Source organism: Arctopsyche grandis, unplaced genomic scaffold, assembly GCF_051622035.1.
Source record: "Arctopsyche grandis isolate Sample6627 unplaced genomic scaffold, ASM5162203v2 HiC_scaffold_806, whole genome shotgun sequence".
Lineage (NCBI taxonomy): Eukaryota > Metazoa > Arthropoda > Insecta > Trichoptera > Hydropsychidae > Arctopsyche > Arctopsyche grandis.
Window position 1 is genome coordinate 44,428 of NW_027518596.1, and position 13,155 is coordinate 57,582.

The following is a 13,155-nucleotide window of genomic DNA, read 5'->3' on the forward strand; positions in this document are numbered from 1 at the left end:
TTTTGAATCATGAATTTCGTTTCATGAACCAACGATAAAAGAGAATCACCTTTGTCTCCGTTCCGTCTAAACATTTTCGAGTGCAATTACTTCTGCCTCATCGGCAGGTTTTTAATCTGAAAACTTAAATTGAACGCAAAGTATGCTCCTGGTGATGAATTTCGCTAACCAACGATAACAGAGAATCACTTTTGTCTCCGTCTAAACATTTTGGAGTGCAATTACTTCTGTGGAAGAAGGATTTCGATCTGAATACTCAAAAAAGGAATGTTTTGTCCAGAATCGTGGCATAATTGAATGCATATTATTGCTCTTGCGATGAATTTCGTTTACCAACTATAAAAGAGAATCACTTTTGTCTCCGTTTAAACATTTTGGAGTGCAAATACTTCTGCCGAAGAAGGTTTTTAATCTGAAAACTTAAATAAGGAAAGTTTTGGCCCAAGTGATGGCATAATTGAACGCAAAGTATGCTCCTGGTGATGAATTTCGTTTACCAACGATAACAGAGAATCACTTTTGTCTCCGTCTAAACATTTTGGAGTGCAATTACTTCTGCCGATGAAGGTTTTTAATCTGAAAACTTAAATAAGGAAAGTTTTGGCCGAAGTCGTGGCAAAATTGAACGCAAAGTATACTCCTGGTGATGAATTTCGTTTACCAACGATAAAAGAGAATCGCTTTTGTCACCGTTTAAACATTTTGGAGTGCAATTACTTATGCCGATGAAGGTTTTTAATCTGAAAACTTAAATAAGGAAAGTTTTGTCCAGAATCGTGGCATAATTGAATGCATATTATTGCTCTTGCGATGAATTTCGTTTACCAACGATAAAAGAGAATCACTTTTGTCTCCGTCTAAACATTTTGGAGTGCAATTACTTCTGCCGATGAAGGTTTTTACCTTGCGATGAATTTCGTTTAATGTCCAATAAAACTCATGGATGTACAAAAATACCTAGTTTATAAGTTTTTACGTCTTATTTTGTTGAGAGAAAATGATTAGGTGTTTGATGTTTGAAGTTGTGCAAAAAACTGGTTAACTGAATTGTTTTTGAAATGAAAAGGTAGCTCGGGTTCACCGGATACTTACTTAACTTAAAAAAATGATGACCATTATTTTCATTGATTGATTGAGTTTCCACTCGTGATCACATTAATAACAAAACGTTTATTAAAATAAGATGAAATAAATAAAAACACTCTTTTCATTTGAGAAAAAAATATATTTGTGACATTATATTTACAAATATAGAACAGGATGAACTGTTAATAGTTTTCATGAAATAAAGAATGTGTACAAATAATTCCACATATATGTACTTACATATGTACATACATATATAATATAATAAATAAAAATGGAAATGCAAAACAAAAATCCTGTTTTAAGCCAACAGTGTTACCATTAAAAGGAAAACATTATATGTACATAATATTAAACAAGTTATGCATTTAAACAAGTTACTACTCATTTGAATTCAAGTTTCATTTTCATTATTAAACATTAAAACCAGTCAGTAAATGCATCGGTGCAATTAGCATATTAAAATCGGATCGTTTCGTTGAAATGGATCCAATAATCGTCCACGAGTCTCTATCGGGGCTGTATTCTAGCACCGACAAGTGATTACCTCCTGAAATAAATATGTATTAAATATTAATCACTTGCATACAAAAAACACACACACACACACAATAATGGTTGTTACAAAATCAAAATCAACTCACCGACGCAAACAATTTTATCGTCGTGGACGATAGCCTTATGCCCAAACCGTGCTTCAGGGAGACTAGCAACATATGTCCAGGTTTGAGCCTCCGGGTCATACCGTTCTACCGAGTCGTGTGTACTATTGCTATTGCTATTGCTGATAATATCGCAGGTGCCGCCAATTGCGTAGATATAACCTCCCAATGCAACAGCCTACAAAGTGAAACAGACTGAATATAACGATATATAATATATGTATGTATGTATGTACAATATTCAAAATTCAATTTTTCTCAATGATGACAATACAATACAATACAATACATACAATGTAAAATGGCGATTATGTAGACATAATCGATTTCAGAAAAAAATCCTGACAATACTTACAGCAAACCGGGCTCTCTTTTCGGCCATCGGCGGAGCGGCCGTCCATCTATTCCTGGCCACATTGAAAGTTTCCATGCTATTAAGGAATACCTCTTTGTCGTTTTTTCCACCTATTGCATATATGACACCGTCTAGTGCAACGGTGTCATGGAGATGTCGGCACTCCGACATATGGGATAGATAGGCCCAGTTTCTTGTATTGACATCGTACCTTTGAAAAATCGTAAAAACTAGTTGTATTCCATTGTACAATATTAAAAAATCATCATAAATATTCACCAACCAACCAACCTATGTACACTCGTTTGTAAGTCTATGTCTTCAGTGGCAGCATTGGAACAGGGATTTTTTCCTCCTGAGATGAAAACATGGTCACCGACAACAGCGGTTGCAAAATTTTTTCTTTCATGTACCATTTGTGGAAGCGCCGTCACATCCTTTGTGGCAACATCCAAACTGTACATCTATTCAATATAAATATTATACACACGTATTATTATAACTGTATTGTTAGTAAATTTGCATACAATAAGGTAACAAAAGAAACGAGTTGCTGAATATTAATGAACTTACCTTTTGAAAAACCCAATGCCGGTATTGCAATCCCCCAAAGTAAACTTTTCAAAATATTGTTATAACAAATAGAATCTACATAAATGTTCGATTTATTGTCATTTCTTTCGTGACGGCACAAATTTAAAAGTTAAGTAATAAATTGAATAAACACCTCCTTCGATAGACCGCCAATCATTATTAAATATTGGTCTCGAAGAATGACCGTCTCGAAGGGATTATAAAATTTATTCATGTCGTAAAACGACAAACATTTCTGGAAATCTCCTCTTATTGTTTGGATTTCATTGGCAAGCTAAAAAAAAAACATTGAAAAATATACATAATTACATATACATATATCTATGTACATACATATGCATTTACATACAAACTAAACTTACTTTTGCCGAACGTTTTCCTACAATCAATATACCTCGTGTGCTCTTTCTAGGTTTTACATTTTGCAATGATAGACGTGGTCTCTTTTTTGGACTCATATTCCATTCAAGTAAATCCCACAATTGTTGACAGCATACACGATTGTAACAAAGAGGTTTCACTTCGTTTAAAATGAACTGAAACGAAACATTTATAACGTTCAGCAATTAATCGCATACCTTTTTAAATTTATTGTGCCGAGCACACATTAAAAACAAAATATTATATCAAGTAATGATTAGTACATTGTACATACATACATACATACATACATACATATGTACATATGAAAGCACATTAAGAAAGTACAGTAAGAATTACATGTAATATATGTATGTACAATATACAAAACAAATTAAAAATATTATTACCTCTTTAGATAACAGACGAAATCTAACAAATTTAAATAAAGCATTCAAATGCTGCTTCCGATTGTCCCAGTCCTTTTGAACCCACAGCTTCAAGCCTATAAACACTTGCTCTTCTGTGGTGACATTTAAATCATTCGACTGCAGCAATTCCTCCAGTTGGTCAGCTTTTATATCGAGAAACGCTCTCCCTTGAATTATCTACAATGCAGACAGACAGACAGATTTCATGAATATTAAAAAATATAAATACACATACGTATGTATGACCTAAAATTATAATATACATACGTCAACATAATTTTTAGTTGTGTAAGCTCTCGTTTTTTCTAGCAATAAGAAATAACTATAATGCTTCGCAAAATTTCCGATTAACAAGAAGTTTTCAGTATTTAATGCGCTTTCTAGGAACGACACGCAATAATCCTCAAGTTTATAGCAGTGAATGTTTGTTCGCGAAAATTCAACTAACTGGATCGCCCCAAGAGGATCCAAATCTGCAAATATTGTAAAATTTGTCATTAGTACTAATTAGTACATATGTATTAATTCGTACGAACGAAGTTTAAATTCTCACCGAGTTTGCCTCTGTAGAAGTATTCAATAGCTTTGCTCACAGTGTCCAGACGAAAATCGCCCCAATCGTCCAAGACAATTTCCTCCGGTGATGCTTCTAAACGCTCCGCCAAATAGTCGCTGTTGCACATAACAATAAACTTGTGTACATTGAATCTGCAAACAGATTAAACATAAAACCTCGAGTTAACATATGTACATAATACATTAAATATTTGAAGCAAGACTAACCTTGCAGTGCCGACAACTAGCACAGTATCGCATTGCTCCTGTTCGACATACTTCCGATACATGTATTTCGAGAAAAGGTGTGCATGCTGCACATCTATTTCGAAATCCGTTGAGTCACCAAAATTGGCACTAATTTCGGTCATATTGCTCCCGATGCTCATGTCTTTTCTAAAAATCAAATTATACAATAACAATAATATGAAAATATACCTAATAAAACAAAATTTAAAAAAGTTTTTCAAAATTTAAAGCAAAATTTAAAAAAGTGTCGATGCCCTACTAAAATTATTGTATGTATGTAGAATTAGAAACAAAGGTGATTGTTATTAGGTACTTAATTCTATGTAGATCATATATTATTGGTGGTGGTACTAAACTAAACGTTCGTTTGGGTTTGGGTTTGCCGAGTAGAATTGTTTACATAAACATCTTCAAAAATCGCCAATTTTTTAAAGGTCTAACGCGTTGCCAAAAATCACCACCAGAGATCCGAGTTCAAAAAAGTTTGTCTCACCAATATGTACTCGTATGTAGTATTTACTATGTATGTATGTATATAGGATGTTCTTCAATATTCTTCATTCTTCAATCATACACACATACATACATGCATACATACATACATGCATACATACACACACATACACAATACACACATACACAAACACACACACATACATACATGCATGCATACAAACATACATACGTACATACATAAATACATACACGCATACACACACAAATACACACATACATAATACACACATACACAAACACACACACACACATACATACATACATGCATACATACATACGTACATACATGCATACACATACACACATACATACACATACACACATACATAATACACACATGCATGCATACACACACACACACATACATGCATACATACAAACATACATACGTACATACATACATACATGCATACACACACACATACATAATACACACATACACACATGCATACATACACACATACACACACACAAATATACACATGCAAACATACACACACACAAATACACACATACGTACGTACATACATACACAAACACACACACATACATGTATGCATACATACATACAAACATACATACATACATACATGCATGCATACATACAAACATACATACGTACATACATTCATACATACATACATGCATGCATACATACAAACATACATACGTACATACATACATACATACATACATACATGCATGCATACATACAAACATACATACTTACATACATACATACATACATACATGCATACACATACACACATACATAATACACACATGCATACATACACACACACACAAATACATACATAGATGCATGCATACATACATACATACATGCATACATACAAACATACATACATGCATACACACACACATACATAATACACACATGCATACATACACACATACACACACACAAATACACACATGCAAACATACACACACACAAATACACACATACATACATGCATGCATACATACATACATACATACATACATACATACATACATACATACATGCATGCATACATACATACAAACATACATACGTACATACATACATGCATGCATACAAACAAACACACACATACACACATACATAATACACACATACACACACACACACAAACACACACATACACAAACACACACACATACATACATACATGCATACATACATGCATGCATACATACAAACATACATACGAACATACATACATACATGCATACACATACACACATACACACATGCATACATACACACACACAAATACACACATACATAATACACACATACACAAACACACACAAATACATACATACATGCATGCATACATACAAACATACATACGTACATACATACATGCATACACACACACACACATACATAATACACACATACACACATGCATACGTACACACATACACACACACAAATACACACATACACACATGCAAACATACACACACACATAGATCATGTGCCACCAAGACGAAGGGTGGACGGAAGCCCTACCGACAGTGTTACTGGGGATCCGATCGGCATGGTATCCGATAAGACCTCAATGCCACGTCAGCAGAACTGGTATATGGTCAACCGCTACGGCTACCGGGAGAGTTTCTGGCTCCACAACGAAACGGAGGACCCAACACAGCGGAACTAGCAGAGAGATTGCGGTCCCAAATGGGGCGAGGTTGAGAAACGCCAGTCCACCGCGGCGCCATGGAACAAGATCAACCTTCAGATCAACCAACAAAGACCTGCACACCAGTGATCAGGTGTTCCTGAGACACGATGCTGCCAAGGGTCCGTTACAGCCAGTGTTGAAGAAGGGACCGAAGTTCTTCACACTGAGAATTAAGGATTCCAATGTCACCGTATCGGTAGACCGCATAAAGCCGGCATACATGGAAAGCAGCGGAGAGCCCCCCAAGAAAATGCAGAACCACAGCAAGAAACTGGCCGACAAGCAACCACACGGACTGGCAGGAGAGTCCGGTGGCCAGCCCATCTGGACAGCTACATCCCGTAGTTGTCGCGACGGCTACGCAATGTCGAGACCCACAATATGTATTTACATATGACATTTTGTAAAATATCGCATCGCAATAAATAATTATAATGAGAAGACGCGCGCGCGTCCGCAGTGAAATTGAATGAATGAAAATTGAAAGGATTAAAGCGCGAGACGGAGACGGAGACGAGAAAGGAACATGCATTTCGCATTGGGTATGACAGCGCGAATGTATGAAACCGCAATCGTCCCAGCAATCGTCCCATCCCAGTGGCGAGGGGTGTTTTGGCGCGCGGAAGAGTTTTCGCAAAGTGACAGTTCGCAAACAGACAGAGTCTGCGACGCGTGACGTAAGTGAACTGAAGTGAACTCTAACGAAGCTGGTTAGTGTTAGTGTGGTATTGAATTAATATGAGAACACTCACCGGGAAGCAGAAGCAGAAGCAGAAGCAAAGGCAGAGGCAGAAGCAGAAGCAGAAGCGGAAGCGCCCGACATCGTGCGAGGCAGCGACTAGACTGACAGCGCAACTACACTATTACGCAATACACAACAACACGCTGTTCGTTGAATTCGAATTTCGAATTTCGAATTTCGAATTACGAATTTCGAGTTTTGAATCATGAATTTCGTTTCATGAACCAACGATAAAAGAGAATCACCTTTGTCTCCGTTCCGTCTAAACATTTTCGAGTGCAATTACTTCTGCCTCATCGGCAGGTTTTTAATCTGAAAACTTAAATTGAACGCAAAGTATGCTCCTGGTGATGAATTTCGCTAACCAACGATAACAGAGAATCACTTTTGTCTCCGTCTAAACATTTTGGAGTGCAATTACTTCTGTGGAAGAAGGATTTCGATCTGAATACTCAAAAAAGGAATGTTTTGTCCAGAATCGTGGCATAATTGAATGCATATTATTGCTCTTGCGATGAATTTCGTTTACCAACTATAAAAGAGAATCACTTTTGTCTCCGTTTAAACATTTTGGAGTGCAAATACTTCTGCCGAAGAAGGTTTTTAATCTGAAAACTTAAATAAGGAAAGTTTTGGCCCAAGTGATGGCATAATTGAACGCAAAGTATGCTCCTGGTGATGAATTTCGTTTACCAACGATAACAGAGAATCACTTTTGTCTCCGTCTAAACATTTTGGAGTGCAATTACTTCTGCCGATGAAGGTTTTTAATCTGAAAACTTAAATAAGGAAAGTTTTGGCCGAAGTCGTGGCAAAATTGAACGCAAAGTATACTCCTGGTGATGAATTTCGTTTACCAACGATAAAAGAGAATCGCTTTTGTCACCGTTTAAACATTTTGGAGTGCAATTACTTATGCCGATGAAGGTTTTTAATCTGAAAACTTAAATAAGGAAAGTTTTGTCCAGAATCGTGGCATAATTGAATGCATATTATTGCTCTTGCGATGAATTTCGTTTACCAACGATAAAAGAGAATCACTTTTGTCTCCGTTTAAACATTTTGGAGTGCAAATAATTCTGCCGAAGAAGGTTTTTAATCTGAAAACTTAAATAAGGAAAGTTTTGGCCCAAGTGATGGCATAATTGAACGCAAAGTATGCTCCTGGTGATGAATTTCGTTTACCAACGATAAAAGAGAATCACTTTTGTCTCCGTTTAAACATTTTGGAGTGCAAATACTTCTGCCGAAGAAGGTTTTTAATCTGAAAACTTAAATAAGGAAAGTTTTGGCCCAAGTGATGGCATAATTGAACGCAAAGTATGCTCCTGGTGATGAATTTCGTTTACCAACGATAACAGAGAATCACTTTTGTCTCCGTCTAAACATTTTGGAGTGCAATTACTTCTGCCGATGAAGGTTTTTAATCTGAAAACTTAAATAAGGAAAGTTTTGGCCGAAGTCGTGGCAAAATTGAACGCAAAGTATACTCCTGGTGATGAATTTCGTTTACCAACGATAAAAGAGAATCGCTTTTGTCACCGTTTAAACATTTTGGAGTGCAATTACTTATGCCGATGAAGGTTTTTAATCTGAAAACTTAAATAAGGAAAGTTTTGTCCAGAATCGTGGCATAATTGAATGCATATTATTGCTCTTGCGATGAATTTCGTTTACCAACGATAAAAGAGAATCACTTTTGTCTCCGTCTAAACATTTTGGAGTGCAAATACTTCTGCCGAAGAAGGTTTCTAATCTGAAAACTTAAATAAGGAAAGTTTTGGCCCAAGTCGTGGCAAAATTGAACGCAAATTATGCTCCTGGTGATGTATTTCGTTTACCAACGATAACAGAGAATCACTTTTGTCTCCCTCTAAACATTTTGGAGTGCAATTACTTCTGCCGATGAAGGTTTTTAATCTGAAAACTTAAATAAGGAAATTTTTGTCCAGAATCGTGGCATAATTGAATGCATATTATTGCTCTTGCGATGAATTTCGTTTAACAACGATAAAAGAGAATCACTTTTGTCTCCGTCTTAACATTTTGGAGTGCAAATACTTCTGCCGAAGAAGGTTTCTAATCTGAAAACTTAAATAAGGAAAGTTTTGGCCCAAGTCGTGGCAAAATTGAACGCAAAGTATGCTCCTGGTGATGAATTTCATTTACCAACGATAAAAGAGAATAACTTTTGTCTCCGTCTTAACATTTTGGAGTGCAATTACTTATGCCGATGAAGGTTTTTAATCTGAAAACTTAAATAAGGAAAGTTTTGGCCCAAGTGATGGCATAATTGAACGCAAAGTATGCTCCTGGTGATGAATTTCGTTTACCAACGATAAAAGAGAATCACTTTTGTCTCCGTCGACACATTTTAGAGTGCACATACTTCTGCCGAAGAAGGTTTCTAATCTGAAAACTTGAAATTCAAATGTGCATTATTTAATTTAGCATGTGCATTATTTAAATTAGAATGTGCATTATTTAATTTAGCATGTGCATTATTTAAATTAAAACGTGCATTAATTAATTTAGAATGTGCATGATTTAAATTAAAATGTTCATTATTTCATTTTGAATGTGCATTATTTAATTTAGAATATGCATTAATTAAATGAGCATGTGCAATTTTAAAATTAAAACGTGAATTATTTAAATTAAAATGTGCATTATTCAAATTAAAATGTGCATTATTTAAATTAAAATGTGCATTATTTAAATTAAAATGTACATTTATTAAATTAAAATGTTCATTATTTAAAATAAAATGTGCAATATTTAATTTGAAATTATGGAAATAACCGAAAGACAGTGAATATATGTAAATGCATACAGTCGGATACGTAGAAAATGCCGCACTCGACTATTTTTCCTTTTTTTTTTATTATTTTTGGTATTATAATTTTGAAATAATGCTTGAATGGGAGTTTGAAGGGTATCAGTAATCTTTAATTTTAGCACTAAAAGAAATGGAAATATTTAACAGGATATTCTTGGAATGGATGCAGAAAAGCGATCGTTTCAGAAAATAAATCGAATCAGTGGTTCGATGACGTCACTGATTTATGAACGAACGAACCAAGGATACATACAAAGTATCTTTCCAAATTATATATTAAGAAGATAGCTTTATTACTCGACTTTGCCCGGGGTGTATAAAAAAATTTTTAAAAAATCCAAAAAAAATTAAAAAATATATTAAAAAAAAATTAAAAATATATATTTGTTTTATTTAATTAGAGGCTGCGCGCCCGACAGAGGCCCCATGGGACTGCGCTCCTTGCGACCCCCCCGACAGGGGCCCCATGGGGGCTGTGCCTCCTTTGGCGGGACCCCATGGGGCTGCGCCCCTTGCGGCGCCCCCTAACAGGGGCCCCATGTGGGCTGCGCCCCCTTAAGGCGCTTTCAGCGGGGCCCCTTGGGGGTGCGCCCCCGGCGTAGCCCCATCTGGCTGCACCCCCTGCGGGGACTTTGAATCCTTTGAATCGAAAAATTAATAATCGAACGTGTTATTCCCACCCAACAACGGACCCAACCAACAACCGACGGTTGATCACGTAGCGACGACGACACAAACAACGTTTGACCATACACGACGACCACACACCAACGGCACAAACATTGGTGTTTTATATATTAGATAAACGAAATTCGTCACCACGAGAATAATACGCGTTCAATTATTCCACGACTTGGGCTCAAACATTAATTATTTATGATTTCCGATTAAAAACCTACTTCCGGGATGTTTTTGCATTCTGAAATACCCAACAGATTTAATAATATTTAAATACGGAGAAATTAAAATCTACAATATATTATTTCCTTTCATAATTTATTTAACGTTTAATATGAAATGTAACTTATGTAATTATTTTATTATAACAAGTTTGTTGAAACATAAATTTGGCCCACCGTGAATGGCCGTGAACGCGCGTGTTACGTTTTGCGTTTGTGTATACATATGCCGGGAACACCCGAGTGAGACGAGAGCTCCCGACCTCGTAAGCGGCAACTCATTTCGGGCGCGATCTCATCATCTGACATATCAGTGCATCGACACAGGTACAGCGAATGATTTCCATCATCATTCCATTCCACCTTCATTTCTATCGAAATTCACGAAAGTTAAATTAACTTTTTGACAGTCAAACTTTTATTGTTACCCAAATGCTAAATTCTACATACCTTACATATGTACAAGCGACGCTTAATTCTTTTTACTTTTTTACAATGCAGTTATGATTAAATTTTACTGACTGGCAATTTATCCAACTAACACAGCCAGTTGGAGTATTTTTATTCTTATTATAGAATACGTATGTTTTGATTTTTATACATACATATAATATATTGCACATTCCTCATGTATAAAAATAAATGTCTGTTACTTTTTTTTTCTAGCTCTGTCGTCCGGACTCGTGAGACAAACTAAGGAATAATCGGGTGAGATATTTTTCCTGTTCTACATTGTATGTACATACATATATTAAACAAATTTTAACTACATCCGAATTATATAATGTGGGCAAATTATAATATCCGCACTTTCATCATAGTTAACACGTTTTCAAATATTTTAATATTTTCACTACCACCAATTTCATAGTATTTTTTACAATTATTTTCAGAAACTGCTGAAGAAAACGTTTCGATTGAAAATGGATTACAATGACACTAGACAATTTGAGGAGTTAGATCCCCGCCTTCGTAGACGTCTGTGCGAAGTTTACAACCGTATTTTGCAATCCATGTTTCCTCCCGATCGTCTCACACATAGTTCGGTTTTCTTCACTTATGGATTTAACGTGAACCAACTCTTATTTGAAATACATCTCCGGAGAGAGTATATGCCCGACGCAATTCAGTGCCTCATATGTGGCAAAAGGTCATATCGAAGAAAACATTTTTTAGAGCACTTGTTTATGAAACACGAGATCAAGGATCATAATAAATATATGGAATATATAAACTGGTTCTATGAAACTGGTTCTACTACGGCTAGTCCCAGTTCGAAAACTTTGACTCGTGCTCTAATTTACTCTGTCTAATTTTGTAAGAATACTCAGCTAACATGTAGTTGCTGCCCAGGCTATCGATAAGTATTTTTTTGTTCTTTTTATTTCAACGAGGACGTTTTTTATTATACATACATATGAAAAAGTTTAATGAATTGTCTTCAGTAACTTTCGATAGCCACCGATTATTACTTTGTTTACCCCATATATTAGATTTATATTGTTGCAAAGTTAAGATTATTATACATACTTGTTATTAGGTATTAAAACTAATTGTAATAGTAAAAAATATGTGATCTCATCCTTAAGATAGTATTATAAAAAATAAAATTTAACGTGTTACTTAAAATATATATTGTATCATTGAAAACAACAAAGTGTATTTGTGAAAATCCTTCTACCACAGAAGTAATTGCACTCCAAAATGTTAAGACGGAGACAAAAGTGATTCTCTTTTATCGTTGGTAAACGAAATTCATCACCAGCAGCATAATTTGCGTTCAATTTTGCCACGACTTGGGCGAAAACTTTCCTTATTTAAGTTTTCAGATTAAAAACCTTCATCGGCATAAGTAATTGCACTCCAAAATGTTAAGACGGAGACAAAAGTGATTCTCTTTTATCGTTGGTAAACGAAATTCATCGCAAGAGCAATAATATGCATTCAATTATGCCACGATTCTGGACAAAAATTTCCTTATTTAAGTTTTCAGATTAAAAACCTTCTTTGGCAGAAGTATTTGCACTCCAAAATGTTTAAACGGAGACAAAAGTGATTCTCTGTTATCGTTGGTAAACGAAATTCATCACCAGGAGTATACTTTGCGTTCACTTTTGCCACGACTTCGGCCAAAACTTTCCTTATTTAAGTTTTCAGATTAAAAACCTTC

General features: G+C 35.5%; 2 protein-coding genes across 2 annotated transcripts; one reads left to right on the forward strand and one right to left on the reverse strand.

The window, feature by feature from the left end:
* Window positions 1-1,207: 1,207 nt before the first annotated feature.
* LOC143922225 (kelch-like protein 28) lies at window positions 1,208-7,384 on the reverse strand. The gene is made up of 11 exons (XM_077445441.1): window positions 7,258-7,384; window positions 4,272-4,439; window positions 4,042-4,196; window positions 3,756-3,961; window positions 3,468-3,665; window positions 3,060-3,233; window positions 2,831-2,971; window positions 2,395-2,567; window positions 2,104-2,314; window positions 1,731-1,926; window positions 1,208-1,636 (listed from the first exon to the last, which is right to left on the reverse strand). Exons 1-11 carry the CDS (start codon window positions 7,326-7,328, stop codon window positions 1,500-1,502), a joined length of 1,830 nt encoding a protein of 609 aa, XP_077301567.1. The 5' UTR covers window positions 7,329-7,384; the 3' UTR covers window positions 1,208-1,499.
* Window positions 7,385-11,195: 3,811 nt separating this feature from the next.
* On the forward strand, window positions 11,196-12,610 carry LOC143922224 (uncharacterized). The gene is made up of 3 exons (XM_077445440.1): window positions 11,196-11,312; window positions 11,652-11,693; window positions 11,879-12,610. The coding sequence occupies exon 3, from the start codon at window positions 11,909-11,911 to the stop codon at window positions 12,296-12,298; it is 390 nt and encodes a 129-aa protein (XP_077301566.1). The 5' UTR covers window positions 11,196-11,312; window positions 11,652-11,693; window positions 11,879-11,908; the 3' UTR covers window positions 12,299-12,610.
* The last annotated feature ends 545 nt before the right edge of the window (window positions 12,611-13,155 follow it).

Coding starts and splice junctions, on each gene's coding strand:
- LOC143922225 (XM_077445441.1), bottom strand. CDS start 7,328: ATGTCGGGCGCTTCCGCTTCTGCTTCTGCTTCTGCCTCTGCCTTTGCT. Junction 3,234..3,467: donor TTCGTCTGTTATCTAAAGAG/GTAATAATATTT, acceptor GTTTCGTTTCAG/TTCATTTTAAACGAAGTGAA. Junction 2,568..2,830: donor TTGGCGGTCTATCGAAGGAG/GTGTTTATTCAA, acceptor TATATTGAATAG/ATGTACAGTTTGGATGTTGC.
- LOC143922224 (XM_077445440.1), top strand. CDS start 11,909: ATGGATTACAATGACACTAGACAATTTGAGGAGTTAGATCCCCGCCTT.